The sequence below is a fragment of the Pantherophis guttatus genome, chromosome 2, assembly GCF_059756535.1.
Source record: "Pantherophis guttatus breed Tessera chromosome 2, ASM5975653v1, whole genome shotgun sequence".
Classification (NCBI taxonomy): Eukaryota; Metazoa; Chordata; class Lepidosauria; order Squamata; family Colubridae; genus Pantherophis; species Pantherophis guttatus.
In genome coordinates, this window is record NC_142064.1 from 64155015 (window position 1) to 64181147 (window position 26133).

Below are 26133 nucleotides of genomic sequence, written 5' to 3' on the forward strand. Positions count from 1 at the left end.
AAGTAGTGGATTTTTCTATTTACCCTGCCTATTAGTCCAGCTACACTCCACCTGTGACCCTCATTTTATAAGGGCAGCACTCTTTTATATAATTTTGCAACTATAATAAAGGCCCACTTAAAAAAAATTTTCAGAGCAGACCAAGAACATTTTTTAAGGAGGAAAAAACATAATTAGGGTCCTAACCAATCTCACTAATTCCTGGTAATGCATTGTGGAACCAAATTGTTTGATAAAAGGTCTAATAAATCCACATCTTTGGGAACAGAAAATAGCATTTCGTCTATTATAAAAGCACAGTGATGACCCATGGCTGATGATGGTTTGACATTAGTATTGCATCTTTCCTTGAGCATTTAACAATAGAGTGACGACTGGGTAAGGGAAAACAGCAGAGGGGTAAGATCAGAGATGGCACTAGAACAAGCTATAGCACACAGCGTAGAAAGGGAGCCATTTATCTCAGTGATGCTAACTCATAAGCACGTAAAAGAGCTTATAGTCTCATCTTTACATCCCCATCTTGCAAATACATCACAGCCGCCATTCTTATGAGATGTTCTTATGTCATTGACTTAACTCTCATCTCCAATCCCCAGCTGAGGCAACTTAAAATCACCTTTGGCTGTTTCAGCATTAAATAGCATTTTTTTCTCTTATTCCAACACAATTTCTGCTACAGCCATGAGCTACATGCTTCAGTGGTGATTCAGTTGATGATGTGCTCATGACTGGGATTTTTTTTTAGAAAAAAAAATCTGCCTGGGAATTTACTTTAAATTAATAATTATATAATTAGAATTTTTCCCTCACTAAATAGGCATAAAATCATTCTTTTGCGGCATTTAATGAGCCAGTTTGGATTATCTTCAATAATGAGGCAGAGGCTGAGTAAACCTGTATGCATCAAAGTAGTTGTTCTGGCTCTAAGATTATCCATACGATTGGACTTGGAATAGTAACAGAGGGAAGAAAAACTTTGTAAAACAAAGTGAATGGTCCATAACCCAAAAGCTCATCTCATGTAATATTAAAAATATTTAAAAGCCTGTTCCCTGATTACATGACTGATTCAATGTAGCCTATATGGCCTTTGAAGGACATATATATATACCAACAGGCATAAATGCAGATCCCCGGTTGAGAAAGAATGGCTGCTTTTTTAATTGACCAAATTAAAATCATAATGCAACAAATGTAAGTACTGTACCTTTAATGTATGGTAAACATTTTTTAGCCTCTCTTATTTGGGTTTCTGCGGCACTGAGAAAAATAAAGTTTTTCTCTGCTGATTTTTAAAGTAAGTCAAGATGTGGAGAAACCTAATAAACTGAAATAACGTCCAAATTTAATTTTGTTTTATTAACTTGAATGAAAAGGACTAATCCAGCTGCTTATTTCAATTAGTAAACTAAATTAAGTCTTAAATCTAATTCACAATGTCTAACAATGAGTAAAATACAAAGCGTACATCTCTGGATCCACCCATCCTTCCAAAATTTGCTTCAATCCACAGACTCTGGTGGGCTACAATTAAGTATAAAAAGCAATATTTAAGACTACCGGTAATAACCCACCCCAAAAACAGCATCTCTAAACAATCTTCAAGGATTAATGGCCTAGTGCAGTGATGGCTAACTTTTTTGCCGTCGCATGCCAAAAATGGGGGGGGGAGCGTGGGGGAAGTTGTGCATGCATGTGCCCATACCCATAAGTCAATGTGCCCCGCCCCCCATGCATGCGCGCATGACCCCCCCCTGCACTCCTACAGCTTTTGGCACATGGTAGCATGGTGGGCCTGGTAGGCCCATTTTTCACCCTTCCCAGGCTCCAGAGCCTTTCTAGGGGCCTGGGGAGGGCGAAAACAGCCTTCTTTCCCCCCACCCCGGAGGCCCTCCGGAGGCCGGAAACAGCCGGTTTTCCAACTTCCAGTCCCACCGGAGCCGAGCTAGGGCAACGCTCGCGTGCCCATCGATATGGTTCTGTGTGCCACCTGTGGCAAGTGTACCATAGGTTCGCCATCACAGGCCTAGTGGAACAGGTTTATTTTAAAGGACTTATGGAAAAAAAACATCTGAAAGAAAGGAGCTATGTAAAATTCTGGCAGCAGAGTTTCATAACAAGGGGGCTACGAAGTCCTGCTGCCTGGTTCAATTCCTCCAACCTCACCTAAAGGGGGGACTCTCAGCAGGCCTCCACAAGTTGTTTCTACAAATTGCATAGATTCCATTCTGACAAAGTGGTGCCTGATGTAACCTGGTGCCATTCTACATATGGTTTTTTAAGTGATGACAACACTTTGAATTGGACCTGGAAACCTACTGGCAACCAGTCCAATAGTTTAAGTGGAGTTACTTTGCAAGGGGGAAGTTGACACACCAACAATCCAGCTGCCACACAATGGACCAACTGCAGCTTACAGGTCATCTTTAAAAGCTGTCTCACATAGAGGACATGACAGTAATCCCAGTCAAGTGTTGATCAGGGCATGAATTATCAGTTTAGTGTCAAATCACACTAAACTGGAAGAAGCATAAGTTGATCATTAACTTTCTTTTTTTTTTAGTATACAATAAAATTGCCGTCTCCATCCTCTGGAAAGTTTGTTATATCTACTGTATGCCTGTGTAGTAGATAAAGCCAATACATCTTTTCTAACAACATAAAATGCTGAATTCTACTTTATCATATAAGTGCTAAAGAACAAGAGCATTGCCACTGACAAAAGCAAACACTGGCAACATACGGGTAAGTGCCAGCCCATTCTTTCAAAATTCACAGAGGAAAGGACGTGTATATGTGTCTAGTTTGGACAGCTAGACGCAGGTATAGGCACCTCTTAGAGAAGCTGCAGTTTTTGAGGGAGGTTGAGAAAAGCAACTCTTGTGGCAAAAGTCTTTTGAATAACATAAAATTTCTTCCTGGATAGATTTTGCAACTCTTTGGTCACTGGTGTTTGTCTCTTCCTTACTCTAGCTTGTAGGCACTGAGTCAGGGAATTTGTCAATTAGTGAAAGAATCTTTTCAGGCCTAGAGTTATATTTGATATTTGACTGGCTTGCGGAGAGCTGCACTTGAAAAAATAGATGTAGCTAAGACAAAGTGAAATGGACCAGGACATTTTAAAAATTGTCTTAATTTAATACTACAGCAGGATTAATAAAAGCATTCTTCCTTCCCACATGGTTAGTAATTTTCTCTTAATTACAAATCAGTGGCAACTTTTGGAGAGATCCTACCATCCTGATGGTCAACAATAGATCAGATTTTATCCTACAGATCAGATGTTATCAGACAAAGGTTATGCATGGTAAACTTTGTTTACTGTGCTTTTGAGGGTGCTTTTTACAAGAGGCATTGTGTGGACTGGAGTGCAGACACCTATCTGTCTATTCCCCTTAGATCTGGTGTGTGTTTCCATTGTGTTTCCCTGTTGCAGTAAAGATGGCAGAGTATTATCTATTTGGCATCCTTTTTTAAGAATTGGGGGCGGGGGAGAGAGATTTGTAATGTTTTAAAAATGCATGTGCAAAGACACCTTTTACAACAGATAATTTGTGGGAAATTATAGTAACACCCTAGCAAACTATCTGCAGTTCAGATGTTATTGAGCTACAGTTTGCTGCTTCTCTCGATACAGGCTGCCCCAATGAGGGAGCTGGACTGTTACAGCTCAACTCTAAAATGACACAATATGTCGAGCTTGAACTAATTTGATAATCGTTATCAAACAAAAAGAGAATAACCATATATTTGGAAGAAATATTGCATTGGGAGCCCAAAAGCCTTTGGCCACACTTAAAAATTCTCCAAATAGTTAGATATTATTTAGCATAGTAGAGGTTAGTACAATATAGTACAATATAGAAATAACTGTAGTTAAGAAACGGTGTGGAAAATGTCCATAATACTGGTAAAAAAAAATAGCAAACCTAACCTTAATTGTATTTTACTAGGGTTTTGGTTTTTTGCTAATTAGGAATACATAAACAGGCTTACATTGTTTACCTTTAAAATATATCTTGAATTATTTATTGTAGGATTAATTTCATGCTGCATGCCACTCTCCTAGCGTTCGTTATATATATTTACATCATTTCACTTTCCCAGCAGTATAATATTGTTCTAATTTTGGTGTACTTTGTTTATTTTGCCTATAAAACCTCTTCTCGCAGACCCAGGAGGCAATATTCCGTGTTGACCCTGGCATTTATACATGTTAGTAATGTATTCTGAGAACTCATTATGACCCATGTTTAGCAAAATCTCATTTTAAGTGGTATAGATGTTAAGCAACTTTTCAATTTAATTAGAATCCTCTACTGCATTTCATTAGAAGGTTATTCAGTAATTACTTAGCAGGCCTTGAATGCTTACAAATGAAGTAGTGACAGGACATAATACTCCTAAATTATAGCTGCACAGCAGGAGAAGATGCTGAAAAAGAGAATAAATTCAGTTTTAAAAACAGAATGTGAAAATTCAGTAGAGTTCCCTTATCCTGTAAATGAGATTTCTGCATTATTTATCAAGCCCTGTTCCTAACAATGTGACTGCTATCTAGTTAGGCAGTTCTGGAGCTGATCTAGATCTGGAATTAAGTGAGAATTTACAATATGGGTTTTTCCTGTTATTATGGAAAGCATAACAGATAGTTAATTCCCAAATCATCATTCTCATGCTGTTTATGGCTTTATGTCTTAAATTTACAAAGCATTTTTAAAAGCTATATGCCATCTTTCTTCCTATGACTTCTTTCCCCCGTTTGAGCTAGGAATGTACCTGATGGAGTAACTTTCATTTTTTATTTCAGTGAGAGAAGTTGGTTGCAAACAGGAAAATTGTATTTCCGTTGATATGTATAAAAAGATCATACATGCATAAAATACATTTAACTTTTTAATGTTAGTTTTACGTGGCTGCAATAAGATTTTTTTTAAAAATGTATTTCACATTAGATAAAATTTAGGGCATAGTCCACGAATATCTGCTGGAAAAGCTAGTTCAACCAAAAGTCAATCATTAGTATAAGATGTGTTTGAAGGACCATAAAGTTAGTTCTTGATTAACTATGAAAATTGGGACTGGAATTTCCATTCCATTGCAGCTGTAAAATGTGAAATCATGTGCCTACATCACTTAGGAACAGCAATCCTGGCAATACCTTCTGCTGTCGTTAAAAGATTCACAGAACATTAAGCAAGGACCTCCTCACAACTCCCTGCCATTTTACAACAAGCATAATCACTGGGGAACCAGTGTGGAAGTTGCACATCCCAGGCAGCTTGCAAGAAGGCTGTCAGGCGAGTAGTACTGCATGGCAGGGGACGTGTGCAAAGGGCTGATGCAGGGCCAGCAGTGTGGCTTGGGGCTGTTGCTGCTGGGTGTGGGAGGATATACAGTATAAGCAAGTGTGAAGAGCTAGTGTGGTGTGCAGTGTGGAGTGGGGTGGCTCCTGTCAGGTGCAAGAGACTTATCTGAGCAATTTGCCATCTTCCCTGATGAATTTTCTCTCGATGTTTTTGTGGAAAGCCACCATGGAAGGTTGCATCTGGCAATCATAGGACTATGGGATGCTGCAACCATTGTTAGGTGTGAGCTGGGCACCCAAGCACTCAGATCGCAGTCACACGATTGCTGGGGTGCTGGAACAGCCAGAACTTTGAGGACTCATTCAGCACCGCTGTTAACTTTGAACGATCACTGAACAAATGTTCATTAACTGAGGATACTTGTCCTCAGCAGAACAGATAAAAAAGATCTGGATATCTTGGTAGAGCACAAACTGAACATGAGCAAATACTGTGATACAACTACAAAAAAATTTGGGTTATATTGTATTAGAAATAACTATCAAGATCAACTATCAAACTTTCCACTATGGATACAAATCTAGGCTTTACAATTTAGGAAAGACATTGTTAAATTGAGGTATCTTGGCTTGGAAGGAAAAGTTTATGGGAAAAAGAATAATATATTTAAGATGGGAGGAGACTGTATTGAGACATGATAGCTGTCTAAGTACCTGAAGGGCTGCTATATAGAAGCTGGAGCCAAAGTGCTTAGATTTCTTCCAGTAGATAGAAGAAACTGGTTTAAATTAGATAATTGGTTATCAGGCAAAAAAAAACAAAAACCTAACAGTACAGTACTGCAACAGTGGAAGACTGTTTCTCGATATGTTTAGTCAAAGGTTTAATTGCCATTTTCACAGGCTCTGTAAGATTATATTGGGCAAGGAGTTGGAATAAATGATCTCCAAGCCCCATTCCTTTCCTTTTTGATTCTTTGTAATATATCAAGTATTTACATTACTGAAGTCCATTCTTAATACTGTGTGTTTGTATTTGTATAGTGGCGATGATTCTGAATAGTGTATTTTCTTACATTGTTGTTTCTAAATATGTGTTTAAATTACTGCAAATCAAAGACATTCCTTTAGTATTTAATTTGAACTGGGAGGATAAAAGACCTTATTTCTGTTATAATCTTTATTTGGTTATTCAAATTTATTGACCACCCAACTCCAGTGTTCCCTGGGTGGAATAAAAAAATATAAATAACATAAAAACTAAAAGCATTAAATCAAACAGACATCCCAGACTAAAACACTTTAATAAATAACAAAATGAACAAAAGAAACTACATCTAATGCTTAAGCATTTATTATGCATGAATGTGCAGCCTCTACAAACTGTGGCGCTTAGTAGGCTAAACAAAATTTAGTAATTATTTTTTTTCTTACAGATTAAGATGATGTAGCACTTGAAAAATGTTTAACCAACTACAGGTGTTTATGATAAACAGGTTAGTAAACAAATCTCGAACAGTTTAATGCAGACAGTTGCAAGTGATCAGCTCACTAGTTTCACCATGAATCATCTCAATTCTGCTATCCTGCCTTCTTTAAACTTCAGAGGAAGAATCCTTAAATCTGGACTGGTTTCTAGAATTTTCACCAATTAGTATCCCCTACTATGCAGTATACAATGGTTACTATCCTTTTAAAGTTTAACATAAATACTTGAACATAGTATGTGTGGTTTGACTAATACTGAATATTCTATTCCACTTCAAAATTAACCTGATGAGGGAATAATTTTGTTACTATTGCAATAAGAAATACCTTATTTTGGACTCCTTAAGCAAGCCATTATTTTTCAGCCTCATTATATAACTTTGGGAAACTAAGATACATTTTAATTTTTTAACATACTTTAACAGATGTCCTTCAGGAGCAAATTATCTAGAATTCTAAGAATTTTTTCAAGAGTTCCAGGGACTCTTTTCAAGTGTACCTTCCAATTCTACTTTTAAAAAAAAATCAATAGCCTATTCTCCAATCTCATTTGTTACTGAAGAGTTCTGTTTTGCTTTAGTAATAGCATTAATAGAGAATTTCACCAGCTGGTAGCCCCCACTATGTAATTGGATGTCCTTCTAAAATTTGATGACTATACCTGGAATAAAAACATTAATGGAAAATTTCACAATTGGAAACCCCGTTATGCAACCTGTATAGTGCAGCTACTTGTCATTTTTCCTTTCCCATCAGTTTGCTAGATTTAAAACATTTTATCTGAAAAATAATTAAAAAGCATTGGGATTAATATTGAATGACTATAGGCAACAGAAAATTAATTATGCAGCGTTTCCCAATCAGGCATGTTCCGAATGGGTTAGGACTACAACTACCAGGAAGTTGTGGTGCCAATCCATTTCAATGGCATCGGATTATAAAAAATAGATACCATACATAACATAAAACAGTGTTTTCCCTATTCTTGACTAAACATAGATCCAACCCATAGAAAAGATAATATCCTAAACAGGACCTAGACAATGGATACCTGGTCTCTATTTAACCCCATCCCCATTTCTTTATCATAAAACTGCAGTTTTTTCCCATTTAAATTGAAGTCCTATTGTACTGCTACATGAGAACTACCTTGAATAAAAATGAAAAAGAATGCATGACACTGCTGAGGATAGCTTTTATTTTAACTCCCTATTAATGTTCTTAGTCAACATACAACTGCCAAAATACTGTATATTAACTTTAGGAGAAAATAATTTATATCATTAAAAAAAAAAAAACTATTGCAAAGAGAAATCAAGTCTACACTTATTTTAAAGTGCAAATAATTTATTGCGGTAGATAGCAAATTGCTAGAAAAACAATTTCCTTTTCATAAAGCTTCCAAAAAGCATAATAGAAGTATTTTATACTAAAGTAGCAAATCAAATCTAAAAACATCCCTTCATTATCTCCGTTTTCTTCCTTAAAAATACTCAACCCGGCTCTCATCATGTCTAATTATTCTCACCCTCTCCACTGACCCTGCAGCTGGCTCATTTATCATATTCTTTGTTAGAGACATCCTGTCAGATAACAGGTTAAAATGGCTTCATAAATTTATTTATTCATAAATCACCTCCATGCTACTTTGAATAAATTTTATTTCGAAAGATTTGTATGAATACCTAAATACAATGTAAATACTGTACCCAAGTGACTGAGCTATCAAATTTCCAAACTTGATAAATTGGGGCAATATTTTAATTAACAATTTCAATTACTTCCAAGTTTTTCAAAATGCACTGGATACAAATGCCATGTCAATATTGTAAAAAAATCACGAACAGAAGACTGACTTGTTCATTCCAAATACGTATACTTCATTTTACTCACTGTAAGAGTGCAAAGGATGAAAAACTCTTAGGAACAAGTTCTTAATGTTATTTTTCTCACATTTAAAAAATATTATTTTGAGGAAATAGTTAAAACACATCAACCATTGCAAAAACAAATACATATTTTGAGTGAATATGTGCTATCATGAAAATATTTCTCCATTCTTCAACAGAACATGAATTCGAACAGTACTACCATAATCGACACCTAGTTTAAGATACAGGTTTTTCTTCAGATTATAACCTGCTGCTAAATGTTAAATATATAAGCGTCTTTTTAAGTGATTCAAATCATTTATATTAATATCTTGCAAAACTATTACTGTTCCTTTTGTCTGGCAAACATTAAATTCAATAGTCATCAAGCAACAGAGATCTATTAGTTCTGTTTGGCAATTCTGTAATCCCTCCTTAAGCTTTGGGTACAGGACAGGATCTTTCCTCAGTTGCTTCATTTCAGGCACAGAAAAGCCAATTAAGCTTGTAAGAATCTCATCAGCAAATTCAACTTCTAGATAAGCTGTGCCATCAGATATTTTTGCTGTTACACTCCAGAAGCCATTACTGCTTGTGAGATTTCCTGTAAGAGTTACTATAAATGCTTTGATTTTCACAGTAGTATTATCTCTGCGCTTGCTATTTAACAGAACAGATAGATATGTAAAAGGAGCGGTATCCAAATCAACTTTGTGACATTTATTCTTTATTTTTATCATCTCTACCTGCTCAGAACACAATCTGAATTCTGCATTGACATCTATTACTCCATCATTAGAAATTTTAGAGGATTTCTTATTGCAATCTAAATTCTGGGTGTATTGTCTTTTATGATTTGTAGTAAAAACTGCCATGCTTTTTTCAAATGTATTATACATTGCTCTTTCACTAGATTTTTTTTCTTGAACAGCTTCATTATTTCTACTAGATTTAGTGTTCAAAACATGTATCTGTTCTTGCTGGATCTCTTCTACTAAAAGTAAGTCATCATCCATTGAAAATCCATCAAAATCGCCTTCCATATTTTCTAGAACTGAAACAGTTTGTGGTTCTTCATTTCTTGAAATTAACTCTGCAGATCTCTGTTGTGAGCAGTTCCCATAGCTCTGAGGAAGAGAAGGCACAATAGAATTTAAACTGGTACTTCTTGTACAGTATCCACTTTCAGGAGGATCTTCATTTATCCTTATTTCATCATTTTCCTCAAGAGTTGCCAAAAGCTCTTCATCAGAAAGCCCTAATTCATCATCAGGCCTTGCAATTTCATTTTCGCCAGTATCAGACCTGACAATATTAGGACTGCAGTCTTCTCCAATTAATCTGGCAAGCACTTTCTCCAAAGCAAATGTCTCTAAAAGGCTATCAACTTCACCGCCCAATAATTTCACATTTTCTGGGTTAAGCAAAAGAACACCTAAACGAAATGCAACTTTCCCTTGTATCATAACTTTGGTACCTGGAGGTAGACCACTATGGAGTTGAGGAATAGGTTGATATTCCATACCTTGGATATGATGTATACCATCAGTCATTTGTAGCAGAAGCATTCGAGTAGGATTTTCCTCCCATGATCTCAAGGTCCTCTGTGTATAAGAAGTTACTTCCTCGTTTACAGTGCTTTTTCCTCTTATTTTTTGCAACTGGGAATAAGCAGGCTGACTCACATCAACAACTGAATCAATTTGCACCGAATAAAAGCCATTCAATTCTCCTTTTGGATCATTTAAAATGAATTCAGGCAGAACAGGGTATTCAAGATCTCGGAGATCTGTAAGAAGCCACTGCTCAAAAACTTTCTTGTTAATAGCAGCCTGAGCCAAATTGCTTCCATGATGTTCTTTTTCAATCCAATCAATACAAGCTTCTAGCCATCGAGTTGGCACTTTCACATGCCAGGTAGATAAAAGCCAAGTTTCCACTCTTAGTGCAACACCTGATGTGGTCATTTTCTTCTAAGATAAAAAAGGAAAAAAAGGATTATTTTTTTTAAAAAAATGGCATTACATAAATCTTTGGGGAGGGTTATTGGCAGATTTTTTTGTGCATGAGTTTCATAATGCCTTATTCTATTCTCTCATATCGTTGATTCTCTTAAATTTAAAACCATGAAGCAGATTATTTCTTATGAAGGAAAGCAATATAATGGTGTCCCACTAAGAAACTCATTTATCAGGTGGCTTGTTTTAAATAAAACACGCATAGAAACCCGCAGTAAACACTGCCATCCAAATATATTATCTGAACAGCAATAGGATATCGTCTAAAAACTATACTTGGGACTAAACTGCACAATTATGGTCCAATTAAAAGTGTGCAAATCAATACAATTTTAGCTATAGGTAAACAAGATGCTGTTTTCGGGCTTCTTGCAGATTCCCCTCCCTCCCCTCAAGGATGTTCGATTTCAGTGTTGTTGGTGAGAAACCCGAAGACTTTCTCTTCTCTTACCACTTCTGCGAGAAGAACGCGCCCATGTAACCCTAAGGCCCCAGCCCCACGAGGTGAGGAGCACCTGGCTCTCTTTTGGTCCCCACAGCACCGACGTCCGGCCCTTTTTTTCCCCCCTTCTCCCGCCTCCTTTTGTTTTAAGCGCCAAAGCGGACCGAGAACCAAACTTCCTCAGCTCTCGCGAGAATTCCTCCCCCTGTCCATTATCGACTGTGAGGACGAGGCGGAGTTTTCGCCGACGCCATTTTGTTTTTCCCCTCGCGCGCACTGATTAGGGTCAATTTCGCTCTCCTTGAAGCAGCGGTAACGACTGTAAAGCGGTTGGGATCGATTTTTTTTAAACGTTCTTTTTCTCCCCTCCCCCACAGTAAGTACCCACTCTCTAAACAGGGGCGAAAGGAAACAGAGAAGATAGGTAGAAGGAGCGATAGATCTAGATATATATACTGGTACGTTACAGCGTCAGCCGCGCTTTAACAGCCTGAAGCAGAATTAGCGGTAGCGGCGCGCCGACAGTTGCCACGGAGGGCGGGAGTGATAAATCAATAGTGTTCCCAGGTAAAGAACGACACCTGTGACAGCCAATAAGGATTCAGGAGTGCAGCAGGCGAGCGAATAGGAGCGACAGTAGCGCGGGTGAGTGCGCGCGCTCTTGCTTTTTGAGCTCTTATCGTACTTGGGAAGCAGCTTCGGCGGCGTTTAGTCCGCTGCCTGGTGAGGAAACCGGGCGAGCTTACCGGACTGACCGTTAACGCCCTTCCACCTTTTGTAGGTGGGAACTATATATGTAGTGTCCACATACTTAGGCCTACGAAATTAACCGGTACGTGTTTAAAATGGGCAAACGTCTTCTGTTGAGGGGTGGGCCGGTGTTTTTATACCACGGCGAGAGAGGCGGTTTTCGGCCTGCGGCTATCCTTTAACCTTCCACTGTCGATTGCGAGTGCCGCATGGCTGGCAAGGAGGTGAACGGGCTTCAAGCCCGGTAGTCCCCAGTGCCTCCTGGTGCAGGAATCATGGCGGCTGGTTGTAGTTGGGAGGGGCGAGGAGGAGAGAGCGCGAGGCGTTCCCTTTCCTTGGTGGCCCCGTCGATTGGGACGGACCTCGGTAGGCCCCAGCGCCCTCTTCGCCTTCCCTGGAAAAAGAGGAAAAAATGGGCAAGGAGGTTCCAGGCATCTTTTGTGTCTTCTTGAATCCCGTGTTTCTGGAGCTGCCGCGTGGCGGTGCTTCTTCCGCTCGGGACTCCTCCTCAGCAGCTCGTGATCGCCATTACTGCTCAAGCTGGCGTTAAAAGCCGCCATTTTTAGTTGGCATTTCATCCGAGATAGTCTCGAGATTGCACAATTTCTGGTCGCGACGAGGCTTCACCTTTTGTATCATCGTGGTAGGGAGGAAGTCGTTTAGGATAAGATGGTTAAATCAGGCCTGCCTTGTCAGAGCCAGAAACGAGCCACTGGTTCCTGCTGTCCATCCTGCTCGCAATTCGCGTGATTGAGAGAGAGAACTGGAGATCGGTTTTGAACAGTATTGCTTTATAGCCCAGGCTCCTTTTCTTCGCCTTCAACCAGGGTTTACAGTTAATCATGTTTGACGCGACCTCTCCAATATAGCTGTTGCTCCTGTCGATTACTAAAAGGACTGTAAATAGTATTTTCCCCCCCTCAAATACATAACCAAAATCCTTTGTGCGCAATGGGCATATATTTTACCAGTTGTAATGAGGTTGTACTAAACGTGAAGAAATATTGTACTTTGTAGCAATACCAGACTCATTGCAATTTTAAAATTATCGGTTGATTTCTCTTATTTCAATGTTACAACATTTTGTGTCCTAATTGTACATTAATTGTAAGTTCATCTAAAACAGTTCAGATCATCTTATTTTACAATTCTGGGTTGAACTTGCATTCATTGTTCTTCCAAGATGAGCTAAAGGGCAATTTAATAATATTTAATAAAGAGATTATAACAAACATATATAAAATTACATATCCTGAAATTTAGTTTGATGACCTATCCAATGTAATAGTTTGCTTGTTAAAAGAATTATACATATATAGAAATAAATTTTAGCTATCAAAGCAGGCAACCTGCACTTCGTAAGAAAAAGAAGTAGCAGGATGTGATCTTTTTTTTTAACAATAGTTGTGCTTTCAGATTGAAATTAAAATGGTTAAAATTAATTTGTGCCAACTAAAATACATGGTCTGTTAATAAAGTTAGTCAAAGGAATAAATGCTGCAGAACAGCAATATATTTGCTAAAATATATTTACTGATTCACTTTTTATGTTAATTCTTGCAGCCTAACTTGTAAATTGAGAGCCAGTTCAGTTTAGTGGTTAAGGTGCTGGACTAGAAGCCAGGAAACCTGAGTTTTGTCCTACTTTAGGGATGGAGGTCAGCAGAGTGAGTTTAGACTAGTCACTTTTCCTCAGCTCTAGGAAAAATGCAGTAACAAATCACTTATGAAAATCCTTGTCCATGTAGCTGCCAGGAGTCAAGACTGACTCCATACACGCACTCCCCTGTAAATTAACAAGATCATCCATTCATGTATGCTGCTTTTCATAGGCTACGTGATTGTTGATCCCGCCCAGAAGATTTACTTGGCAAAGATATATAATACTGGTAAGTGCTGGCAACCCGTTGCTAACCTCTGTCATGTTCTCTAAAAGCTGAGGATTCTGTTTGAGCACTTCGGTATATTTATATTTAATCGGTTTTGTCTTCAAGTTTGAAAACAATGGAGACTGAACAGCAAGAGGAGACCTTTACTAACACAGAGACAAATGGTAAGTTTATAAACGATAAAATAGTAAATTTACAATATTAATTATATCATAGGATTTATTATGAGCCCCATAACCGTTACTGGAACTTGAAACATGCTCCCTGTATTTCAGATGAGGGCTTAGGGATTAGTGTAAATTTGTTTGGCTATCAATTTTTATTTTTGTAACACATTCACAAAATCCTGTTTGAGATTTCAGACTATTACATCTTCATTTTTATAATTTTGATTAAAATTGAATTTAAAAGACCCGAAAAAGTTCATTTATTCATTTGAAATATTTATCTTCCCCAATCCTAGAGGGCTTTGTCAATGCTCTTTTGGTAATGATGATAGGGTGTATGATAGATAACTAAATTATTGGTGCATGAAATAAAGATACATGTGCTTCCATGCTTCAAGAAGCTATTAAAAAGCATTTTTTGTAAACAGTTTATTCTCTTAAATGTTAGGCAAACGACCAGCTGAGGATATAGAAGAGGAACAGGCCTTCAAAAGGTCAAGGAACACTGATGAGATGGTGGAACTGCGCATTCTGCTTCAGAGTAAAGTATGTTTATTTTCTAATTTACTTTGACCCCTATCCCCCTCCCCCTCCCCCCCAGTGTTTATTCTTTATTGAAGCTATTTAGGAAATCTTAAACTACTTCATAATATTTCTTTTTAGAATGCTGGAGCAGTAATTGGCAAAGGTGGCAAAAATATTAAAGCACTTCGTACAGACGTGAGTATTTACAAACTAAACCCTTATTTTGCAAAACATAGCATTAATATATTTCTAGTAATGCATAATTTAAGTAATAGGCTAGTCTAAGCCTTTATAACCATCTTTAAACTCAAGTCTCACAATTCGTTTTTAGAATTAAGACATAAAGTAATATGATGAGATTCCTATCCTTTATTTTACAGTAACTTTACAAAGAGTGGTAGCATATTTAATTTTTTATATTTGAAAATTCGTTAAAAATAGTTTTTAGAAGACATTATAGATTACTATTCTTTACTTAGGTATACAATGCTTTTTGTGCACCAAGCTTATTTCTCTAATAGAGAAAGATTCATCGGAGTATTTTATATATAGAATCAGCATGGTAGCTATATTCTCATCTGGAAGAAATTTTACGTGAATATAACTTTAAATATATTTACACATTTTTAGTGGGTTGACTCTTGTGAATAGACACGTTTAGCATTATCTAAGCTTTATAGTTTAGCACCAAACTTTGTAAAAAGCAATATCTTTTATTGTGCATAATCAATTTTTTCAATATAGTAATACTCGTATTTAATGAATTATTTGGCACTACATTGTTTCACATTGTGTTTGATATTTTCATTATATTGTAAAATAAACTCTTGTAGAATGTTATAACTGTCAACCTTTAGTTACTAGATCTGAGGTATAAGCAAAGACTGGGTAGTAATCACTTGTACATTAACTGACCTTTCTGAAGCTAGTGTACTTAAAATTTCACATACCTAAATCCAGATTTCATACACATAATTCCTGGATTAGTAGTGGCTTTCCCTATTTCCCAGGATTTCAGTAAACTGAATCTCTACAGATCTTGTGTCTACCCTCATGAGCCAGCCTGCTACTGCAACTTTTAACATTCAAAATAGTTTAGGCCAAGTAACTCATTATTACGGTCCATAACTGTTAAGCCACAGTCAATGTAGCTATCCGTTATTGTGTTAAGTCTTCAGAACAACTTAAGCTTGTAATGAGTATAGTTTGTATTAAATTAAAATTTATTGCTTTTCCCCCTCTTCCCTCTCCTTGTTTTTTTGGCCATATATCTCTCCGTTGCCCATGTACTGGATCGACTTGCCCCTGCGTTGCCCACCATGACGTTGGCCCATCCGCCCCTGAACGCCCATGTGAAAACCCTGGTTGGCTATGCCCAAAAATGTGCTCGTTGCCAAACGGGTGCCTTACTTGACAACTTCTGATTGAATGCCCATGCCCATTGCCAACATCCACGAACGCCAATGACCAATGCAGTACAATGCCAGTGTTTCAGTCCCAGACAGCAGTGGCCCCGAGCGGTATGTCCCAACAGTTTATGCCTCACTGCCTGATTAGAAAGAGAGAAATGTATATTATTACCTGCCTTTTATATAATTAAATAGTATCCCCGTAGACGGTGTATTGTTTTTAAGTTTTCTGTCTTATTTTCCCCATTAAGTCTTTTTGTCACTGAACTTTTACGTGAGTTGCCCACCCAACAAACCACTAATTTTATTTCAATGGAAGGAGCACAGCTTCAATTGTATATTTTCTGCATTGTAAATCAGATTGTTTCAAAATAGTCTCTCGCTCTGCTCTGTCTTTGTGGCCCACCTTGCTCCCTCAGCATTGCCTGTTCATAATTTTTCTGATGAAATGCTAACTCCTGGTTCACTCTCCTTCACTTCTCATTTGTGTTGTCTTTTTGTCTTGCGTTTGTATTTCTTTTCTTGCAGAGCCCATTAGTAATCTAATTTTTAACTGGTCTCATAACCCTATTCCAAATACAGTGTTCACCTCTTGCATATTCACGTTCCTTATGAGAAGGTGTGCCAGTTTAACAATGTAATAGCGAGGGTGTCCTAAATTAATGGTGGCGGGGAACATGAATATTCACTCCTGCTTTCAATTCTTCATCAGTATCTTGTCCACTTAATCTGACTCCTTCCAAGAAACTCATTCGCTATCTCCCAAACCTTATTTTAAACTTATACCATTTATAATATTGGGCATAAACAAAGGTGCATGTTCTGTATCTTCAGTAAACAGAATTAAGTGGGGAATATTAACTGTAGGTTCTGTTCTATGAATTGATTTATAATCTGCATACATATGAATATATAACTTACTTCATTTCCCCCTCCCCTCTTTTTGTAACACATTGATGTGATTTAACAGTATACTGAGTATAAGTGCAGATATTGAAACAATTGGAGAAATTCTGAAGAAAATTATCCCAACATTGGAGGAGGTAGGTATTCATCTATTTCACATTACATAATCGAATCTTTACATCTGGATGCATTTGTTTTGATAGTGAATTTCACCAATTAACACGAGAAAGCATGTCTAAAGGTGGTGGCATATATAGAAGAATTGTATATTGGAATTTCAGGAACTAGGAAGCTCTCTTCTGCCAACTAAGATCATAATCGTACCTAATTCAGTATTCTTGAACTGATTGACAGCCATTTTCCAAGACCTCATAGTAGGCATTTTCTATCCACCCCCATTAGCAAAAGCATATAATATTTTAACATTTCAGGCACTATAAAGGTCATTGTCTAATCACATACTAATAAGTAAGGGTTATTTGGTCTTCCAATATATATGACTATTTGATGTAAAAAAAATAAAAACAGCTCGGTGGAAAATCTATTAATGTAAAGCCCTTAGCAGGATTATTTGCTTTAAGCATCAAACTCCCAAAGTATCACAATAGTTTGAAATATAATTTTATTTGAATACGTTAACTGCAAATAACTAGAATGGGTTTCTTCAAATCACAACATATTTTAATTAAAAAAACTAAATCTAGACCTGGTAGAAGGGGAGTTCTAGAAATTAGAACAGAGGAAAACAGCATGTAACAGCTCTGTTTTAATTCAACATACCTATATGACTCTATTTTTAAAAAATACTAATTTAATTAATGTTCACATCATTGTTTTGTTAATTTCTTACATTCTATAACAGTACCAGCATTACAAAGGAAGTGACTTTGACTGTGAATTGAGACTATTGATTCACCAGAGTTTGGCTGGAGGAATTATTGGTGTCAAGGGTGCTAAAATCAAAGAACTTCGAGAGGTAACAAACTTGTCATTTGAAAGCCTTAAAAATACTATATTCTCAGCATAGATGTAGCCAGCTTTCTTTCTTGCGTATTTATTTCCAGTGTATCTATACCAGCCCAGTTACATATCTGCAGACTTTTTATAAATTGGATCATAAGAATTTTCCAAAAATACTGCAATAGTTAAATAAGAACTCAAATTAAGTCTCCAAAGACCTGGGGAAAAATTATTTTCTGAAAGGTAATATTGGTGGAGATAGTATTCCAGAGAGTAAGAACAGCAATAGAGAATCATTACTTTCAGAATCCCACTTTCTGAATTAAGTAAATTCCAAGCAGAATGAATAGGTCATTCAGCTTGGAGGAGGCTGTCCCGCAGTTATTTGATGTTTATCTTGTAAGGATATAAAGTTTAAAACTTAATTCTACTCCTAACACCTTTTGGAACAAATGCAGTATCCAAAAAGTAGCTATTCTGTTGCTGAACTGGCTTGTACCATCAATGTGTAGGCTGCTGCATCTTGCATATTGCAGTTTTTGGATAATTGTCAGAAATGACTCCGTAAGTGCCAGAAATACAATAGTCCGCTGTGTGATGTGAAATTACGAGAATAAAGCCTCAAAGCTAACATTGTAAACACAGGTGATATTTAGTGTCAACTATGCTTGTAGAATCTCAACCTCAAAAAGCCTAAATATTTTATAATATATAGAAAGTCTTTTACCTTTCAGTGAAAAAAAAAAAGGAGAAAATTCTTTATTTTAACCGAGTACTAAAATTACCATACTGTGTTTCCCCGAAAATAAGACCCTGTCTTGTATTTTTTTGAACCCTGAAATAAGCGCTTGGCCTTACTGCCATGCGCTCAAAAGTCCAATTGGGCTTATTATCAGGGGATGTCTTATTTTGGGAGAAACAGGGTAATCTCTCAGAGTGCTGAATAGCACTATACTTAAACCTATTTTTAATTTTGCAAATGAAATTTATATTGCTTAAAAGTTTCTAAATGTTTTCTAGTGTGGCTTATACACTAGCAAGTGGAAACAACTCATAGTAATGGTGGTAGTTTATGTACCCATTATTCTTGGTAGTCTAAAGGATCACTGAATATGCCAATTATTCAGTGGAACACGAAGGTCATGTTTAAGTATTATGTCAAGTGGCCCAACTGAATAAATTTTGCAAAAGTATTAATGATACTGTATTGTACATAATGAACCTTTGGCACTAAAGAGACCAGGGTACAGATAATTCATTTCCATTACCTAAAATGGTGGCTGAGCAACACAATGAAAACTGCATTATAACATGTAGTTCTGGAGATATGACTTTGCTTTTTTTATTTTCATGAAGGGAATATGTTAACAATAGAATTTCTTGAACATTCATGTTCTGATTATCTTTCTGAATTGATCAATTCAGTAGGTGAATTGTTCTGCCAGCTCATTCTTTTCCATGCTAGCATATGAGATTCTATACATTGCATTACTTTCCATTCCATGCTGTTATAGCATCTGCAAAAGATGCTGTCTAGAATTATGACTAGTAGTAAAGATTTGATTGAAGGTGACTGAAATGAAATCCATTACAAGCAAAATTGATTTTTCAGTTCAGATGTAGTGAAAAAGTCAATTCTAGAGTGGGTTTAATGAAGGTCAGAGTTTTAACAGCAGTATTAAACATTAGGGGAATACACTAGGAAAAAATGGATGTTTATTGCTTTGAGTTATTTGTAAAAACAGTAAAGGTGGAATATAAATAAATAAAATTACTGGCTTAAAAGTTTCTTCATTTTCTTGACAGAACACTCAAACCACTATTAAGCTTTTCCAAGAATGTTGCCCTCATTCTTCTGACAGAGTGGTACTAATTGGTGGAAAACCTGATAGAGTTGTGGAATGCATTAAAATAATATTGGATCTTATATCAGAGGTAACTTAATTTAGAACACATTTACATGCTTAATCTCCCTCTATGTATAAAGTCTATTTAGAATCGAATAAGTAGGCATATAGTAATGTATAGAAAGGCAAAACTCTTTAGCTGATACAGGATTAGATTTTAATTAGACATTTCTAAAATAGATATTATCTGGTCAGTACTTTATTGCTGTTTTATTGTTTCTTTGTAATAGTACAATCAGAATAGCATATTAATAAGCAAATGCAATGGAAAGTTTACAAAGGTTTAAAATGAGATGACTGAATATATTGAATTATTTGTTTCTCTTTTTTATATTAGTCACCAATAAAAGGACGTGCGCAGCCTTATGACCCCAATTTTTATGATGAAACTTATGATTATGGTGGATTTACAATGATGTTTGATGACAGAAGAGGGCGTCCTGTGGGGTTTCCAATGCGGGGCAGAGGGGGCTTTGATCGAATGCCTCCTGGCCGTGGTCGCCCCATGCCTCCACGAAGAGATTATGATGATATGAGCCCTCGCAGAGGACCGCCTCCACCTCCTCCAGGTCGTGGTGGTAGAGGTGGCAGCAGAGCTCGCAATCTTCCTCTTCCTCCCCCTCCTCCTCCTAGAGGCGGGTAAGTTTACTTTCTTAAAACTCATTAAGGATGATCTCTGTTGGGTATGTGTTCAGCAGAACTAGGGATGGAGATAAAGAGATTACAAGTCAGTCAAAATAGCAGTTTGTGCAAGTTTTAGTAAGAATGGAGCAGGAATAAGTGCAACTTTGATGGCCGGATATTCTGCTAAATTAAAAGCAGATGTGCCTCATTCTCATCACCAATTGAATTTGCTATTTATTTGGAGGCCCTGTATTTTGAAATGTGAGATAGTGGAGAAAATTAGAATTGCAATATGATGCAGGTAAATATTACAAATTATTTATTTTATATTCCTAAGGGACCTTATGTCTTATGATCGAAGAGGCAGACCTGGGGATCGTTATGATGGAATGGTAAGTTTGGTTTAATAGAATAAATCTGACCATGTGAACATACTGTATCATTTTTCTAAAGAAATATCAGAGATGATAGAATATTCTTTTTTATTTCAAACTAACTTTAAATTTAGCAAGATTTTCAAAATACAGATATTGTATTGGTTATATGCATTTTTAAAATTGGTGTGGCATATGTGTAAGGAAATAGTTATACCTTCTAATTGAAGAAATTTCAGCTAGTTTTTAACTTTAAAAGATTTAAGTTTGAGAAAATATTATAAATTCTCACTGTTAAAAACAAATACAAAATTACATTTAGGTTAAAAAAAATAGGTTAAAAAAAGTTCTATTGTTGAAATTTGAATGTTACTTCAAATGCGATTCCCTGTTTACAGAATGGGGGTGTTCTCCCAAATTTTCTTAGCAAGAGAATGAAATGAGGAAGTTAAGATGTTGAAAAGACGTTGGATTGTTAGCAGTTGCCAATTTTTAGAGCAACTAATTCTGTACTTTGGAATGATTATTGCAGAAAAAACGTGTGTTAAGCAACAATTTAAGTGGCTATTGGTACAACTGTTTTATGCAAAGAAAGGCTTAACTCCACGGTTTTCTTCTTTGTGTTGCAATATTACTTGACCAAAACTCAAGTGAGATTTGTTTCGTTTTTTGGGGGGAATGGTGAGGAAGAATTTAATTGTCCCTGTTCCAAATGCCACAAAGTTCTCCACTACTCCTGAAAAGGGGGGAAGGGGGCATCCTGAGGAAGGAGAGGTAATGATAATAGCCTTTTTTCCTCTTCTGTCAGTGAGATTCCTTTTATTAAATCAGTGACTTTCAGAAGCCCTTCTATTAGGGACCAACTTTTACTTTACGAAATTGAAAAATAAATAAGAGAAATTTTGCAGGGGGGGGAGACTTGCTCTGTCTATATATAGAGAGAGCACACACATTTTTGATTTAATTTATAAGTTAATGCAATTTAAACCATTTGTATGTATTATATGACCATATGCATGCATAACATAATTGCCTTGATGTTCGATGTTCAGGATTTTTTCCCTTGAGTATGTAATAGTAATATACCTGAGACATCTGAATATTGTGAGAATGTTTCACCTTGTTAGTGCTGTTTACAGCAATACAATAGTATATGTGACTGAGCAGTTTGTTAAAAAAAGTTCTTGCTTTTCCTTGTTGCTTTTTATCATGATTCAGAGTGTTTTGCTATTGCTTTTTAAGTAAGACAAATTGTGATTAAGGATTCATCAGTTCTGTATTTGTTTATAATGGAATAAGTCCCACTGATTTAGTAAAACTTGCTTCCCAACTGTATGATTGTACTTTTAAGTCTTAAATGTTTAATCTGTACAATGTACTAATTTACATAAAGCAGAATATGCATGTTTCTGGAACTATTCTGTCTGCATAAAATTACAGTAGAATTGTTCCACCAAGAAAATATAATGATGATTGAGGTGTTGAAATTAATACTTTGCTTTTTGAATGAACATGTTTTAAAATCATAAATTGGAAATTAAACAAATTTAACTCCAAAGAATGAAGTATATTGGTCCCTTTATCTCTAGCTAGGAGATGTATATTTCTATTCATTGTACAACAAATTGTAACAGCATTTTGACCAGAAGTGCTTGATTCTGCATTATGGCAGTCAGTTAATACACATAGGAAGTAAATATTTTGGATCTAGAAATTCACCCAGTAGTTTTTCATTGGCATTAGAAGAAGGAATGAGGTGATTCCTCTTTGATTTCCTCTGCAGCCCTGAATTGCTATCGTCCTTCTAAGGCTGCAGATGACCCTCACTTGAGTGGGAAGCTCTATTGGATCCAAAATTCTTCACTGAAGATTCTTTGTATTTATTGTATAACTGGAGCAAGTCTGGATTAATGAACATTGTCATAGTGTATTTCAGTCTGTAACTCAGCAATAAATAACATTTTGTGTATGAGTATGCTTAAATTGCCAGTATTTCGAGAGTGTCTTTGTTTTTCTTACTCTCTTATACTCTCAAGTCCTATGATAACTCAATATTCATCTGACATGATTAATATTAAAACTATAGCTTTCATACACTTGTAAAGATACTATAATTTAGAACTTGGCTTACAATTTTGCTTGAAGTTCCTCACTGATTTCCTCCCCTCCCCCTTTCTTTGTGCTGTGTTCTGCTTGGCAAGATGATGCAGTGTCATGTCAGTGCTTGTGATGACATAGAAACACCAGAAATGGTAGGTACATTTTCTGTCTCCCTTGTAGAGTTAGGTGATTTGCTGCAGTTTGTGAAAAGGGAGGAAATATGTCTTTTAAACATACTCTTGATACAAGAGCAGATTAATCAGGAGCTAATTTTACTAATAGCTTGCCCTAGGGAAAAGCTGCTAAATTTCATTACATTTTGGTAATGAAGTAAAATCCGAAATCCTCTGCCCTGAAAATAATTACCATTGAATTTGATGGGATGTATTTCTAAATAGGCAGATATAATGCTTTCTTTAATCACGGTTTGCAACATTTCTCCCTGCTATTTCATCTTGAGATTATATCTGAAATAAAGTCTAAATACTTCTTAAACCAAAGTTCTCATGCCAGCTTGGGTCTAAAGATACACAACATAAGATTCTTTCAGCAATTGTAGTTTTTATTTTGTGAAATATTTTCGTAACAATTATATAGCTTAAAATTGCTTATATGAAAACTTAGACTTTGTTTTTCTCCCTTTTTTGTTAGTTCGAGGGTGGATCGGGTTATGGTAAGCTTTCATGCATATGTATTGAACAAAATTTATTGTTTAGTCGTTTAAAGGGCAAGATGCATACGTTTTAAATTAGACTATTCTTATGCAGGGGGTCGTGGTTCTTACGGAGATCTTGGTGGACCCATCATTACAACACAAGTAACAATACCCAAAGACGTAAGTATAAAATTTCCTCCCTTTTTACTTTTCTTAACAAAAAAAAGCAATTTTCTAGGAGAGTTTGTTATGTTTACTCATGTTCCAGTACCAAATTTATACTCTGCTCAGAATATGAAGAGAATAAGTGAAAATACGTTTGATTTTTCATTTGCATGTACCAGTCATTATTTATCTTATTTTTTTCGAGCGAATTATGGATTAGAAGTTACTATTTCAGTAAAATATACTCTTATTTTCAGCTGGCTGGTTCTATTATTGGAAAAGGCGGTCAGAGGATTAAACAGATACGCCACGAGTCAGGAGCTTCAATCAAAATCGACGAACCCTTAGAGGGCTCAGAAGATCGAATAATAACTATTACGGGGACACAGGATCAGATTCAAAATGCACAGTATTTACTGCAAAACAGGCAAGTTGCCTTTTAAGTTGTTACTAATTTCATGTAGATATATTGCTTGTGTGTATGTTTTTATAAAGAGAGCATTTAGAGAAAAAAAAATTAGTCATACTATATACTAACTTCTCAATTTAGTAGTATGCCTTTCTCTTCTATCTTCCATTCTGATTCATTGAAGAAGCACTCAAAACTAATCTTTCAGGAAGTGTCCTTAACCAAAGCAGCTCTCATTTCTTTGGTGAAAACTGCTGCAAAAAACCTACTTTAATCTTATATAGAGCCTGTAGAAAATATAGAAGATTTCAGTTGGACGTTGGTCTAGTTCTGTGTGGAAGACTAGTGATTTTGTTGTTTTTAGATTACTAAAGTGACAACAAATCGCAGTCTACCATATGGCACAGTCCATGCCTCTACAGGACAAGTTGAAAGCTTTTGTTGCTGTTAATGCAGCATTTCACACCGCTTCCTTTTCTGCCATGTATAACAGCTTTAGATTTTACATGCTTTATTTTCTTTAACACCAACTATTTAGTGAGCATCTTGTAATGTATAACTTTAATTTTGCCTGTAGATTAGCTAATTATAAATTGATAAATGTTGCATATTATATAATTTTATATAATTTTATATTTGTAAATGTATTTGTAAATATTGATTCAAGTTGTTTGTTCAACCATTCTAATACATGCCTTTTTTTTTTCTTTTTCCTTATAGTGTGAAGCAGTATGCAGATGTTGAAGGATTCTAATGCAAGATATTTTTTCTTTTTTATAGTGTGAAGCAGTATTCTGGAAAGTTTTTCTAAGACTAGTGAAGAACTGAAGGAGTCCTGCATCTTTTTTTTTTCTTAAATCTGCTTCTGTTTAAAAAGCCAACATTCCTCTGCTTCATAGGTGTTCTGCATTTGAGGTGTAGTGAAATTTTTGCTGTCACCAGATGTAATGTTTTAGTTCTTTACATATAGGTGGGTGAGGCTGGGACGGCCTGCAAAACTAACCTTGGTATTTTGAAACAGCAGCAGAGATGGTAGATTTTATTTTTATTTTTTCTATGTTGGTTGTAAACTGTAATGTTTTCTGTCCTTTGTGAACCCATCTGCTTTATACTTTTTTTTGTTTTTGAAATGGGGTAGTAGCTGATAGCTTACCCCAACATCCATTCAATGCAGCGTGCGAAATGTAAGCGCTCTTTTGTAAAATGTTCTATGATTTTAAAAATAAATTTAGTGAAACAATTCTTGCAGTTCTTTCTTTGAGTATTTTCCATACTTAAAATACACACTCTACAGTCTACATTTATTGTGCTTGGCTTTTTTTCCCTTCTCTATACCGGAGAAACAGAGTACCAATTCAAATATGTTGGTAAATGGGAATATTGATTGCACTGATTTAAACTTTGCTATGTGTAAAGAAATTAACATACGTCAAATTGTTTTCTTTCTGTTGCTCAAGTTGTATTTCCCTAATTGTTGTATTGCGTTACATTGGTTTGAATAAAATCTTATAAAACCTGTTTTGTCAATTAATAGCAAGCAATTATAGAAAATACTAAAAGCTTGATAATAGCCTTGGCAAGTTTGCCCATTTTCAACTGTAATTTGTTTAATATGTTTCCATTGTACAAAGATTTTAATGAAATAATTGTATCTTTCATATTGACTGGCATAGGAAATGTGTGCTAAATCAATCTGAATGTTTTCATGTAAAATCCTGGCCATTTGTACTGATAGTTTCCAAGGTTATTTCTTTTATTGAATAAAATAAAAATTGTAATAATACTGAGGTGGATGTGGATGTGACAGAACCTGTTTTTTAATTGTTTTTTGTTGTGTTTTAACTTCATGCTAAACAAAACCATTCCTTTCCTGTTTGCAATTAGGTATGAGATTTCAAGACCATGCAAAAACTTTCAACCTTGTATAAGTAAAACAGTTTAGGTTTACATTACCTTGTCAAGAAGTAAGCCTTGTTGAATTCAATGGGATTTCCATGAATGAATATTTCCTTTAAAAAAGTTCTTAGTTTTTGAATGAACAGTATTTTCAAGTGTTTCCTGTGCAGGGAGAAAATCCTGATATAAAAGGGACCCTGTAGGATGGTGTGGGATGATTTTTAAAAAACTAATAGGAAACGTTAAAACCAGTAAGACCCAGATGGT

The 26133-nt window shown here is 36.0% G+C and overlaps 2 protein-coding genes and 1 long non-coding RNA gene across 12 annotated transcripts; 1 reads left to right on the forward strand and 2 right to left on the reverse strand.

Moving 5' to 3' along the window:
* Positions 1–6596: 6596 nt before the first annotated feature.
* On the reverse strand, positions 6597–11308 carry RMI1 (RecQ mediated genome instability 1). Its single transcript, XM_034410150.3, has 2 exons — positions 11140–11308; positions 6597–10643 (listed from the first exon to the last, which is right to left on the reverse strand). Exon 2 carries the CDS (start codon positions 10635–10637, stop codon positions 8952–8954), a length of 1686 nt encoding a protein of 561 aa, XP_034266041.2. The 5' UTR covers positions 10638–10643; positions 11140–11308; the 3' UTR covers positions 6597–8951.
* A 17-nt stretch (positions 11309–11325) lies between these two features.
* On the forward strand, positions 11326–25753 carry HNRNPK (heterogeneous nuclear ribonucleoprotein K). 10 transcript variants are annotated; one of them, XM_034410151.3, is made up of 16 exons: positions 11326–11506; positions 13713–13769; positions 13875–13933; positions 14385–14482; positions 14600–14656; positions 15938–15981; positions 16841–16913; positions 17639–17752; positions 19543–19671; positions 19981–20282; positions 20605–20659; positions 22843–22893; positions 23393–23414; positions 23494–23576; positions 23819–23988; positions 24691–25753. In XM_034410151.3, exons 3-16 carry the CDS (start codon positions 13885–13887, stop codon positions 24722–24724), a joined length of 1281 nt encoding a protein of 426 aa, XP_034266042.1. In that variant the 5' UTR covers positions 11326–11506; positions 13713–13769; positions 13875–13884; the 3' UTR covers positions 24725–25753. The 10 variants fall into 10 exon arrangements, with proteins under 10 accessions (XP_034266042.1, XP_087742212.1, XP_034266046.1 ...); XM_087886082.1 differs by having other exon boundaries at positions 11348–11506; positions 24751–25753; XM_034410153.3 differs by having other exon boundaries at positions 11368–11775.
* Positions 19958–22935, reverse strand: LOC117661403 (uncharacterized). The gene is made up of 2 exons (XR_015732231.1): positions 22773–22935; positions 19958–20343 (listed from the first exon to the last, which is right to left on the reverse strand). It is a non-coding gene; the product is annotated as an uncharacterized LOC117661403 (long non-coding RNA).
* Positions 25754–26133: the final 380 nt, after the last annotated feature.

Coding starts and splice junctions, on each gene's coding strand:
- HNRNPK (XM_034410151.3), top strand. CDS start 13,885: ATGGAGACTGAACAGCAAGAGGAGACCTTTACTAACACAGAGACAAAT. Junction 19,672..19,980: donor TATTGGATCTTATATCAGAG/GTAACTTAATTT, acceptor TTTTTATATTAG/TCACCAATAAAAGGACGTGC. Junction 20,283..20,604: donor CCTCCTCCTCCTAGAGGCGG/GTAAGTTTACTT, acceptor TATATTCCTAAG/GGACCTTATGTCTTATGATC.
- RMI1 (XM_034410150.3), bottom strand. CDS start 10,637: ATGACCACATCAGGTGTTGCACTAAGAGTGGAAACTTGGCTTTTATCT.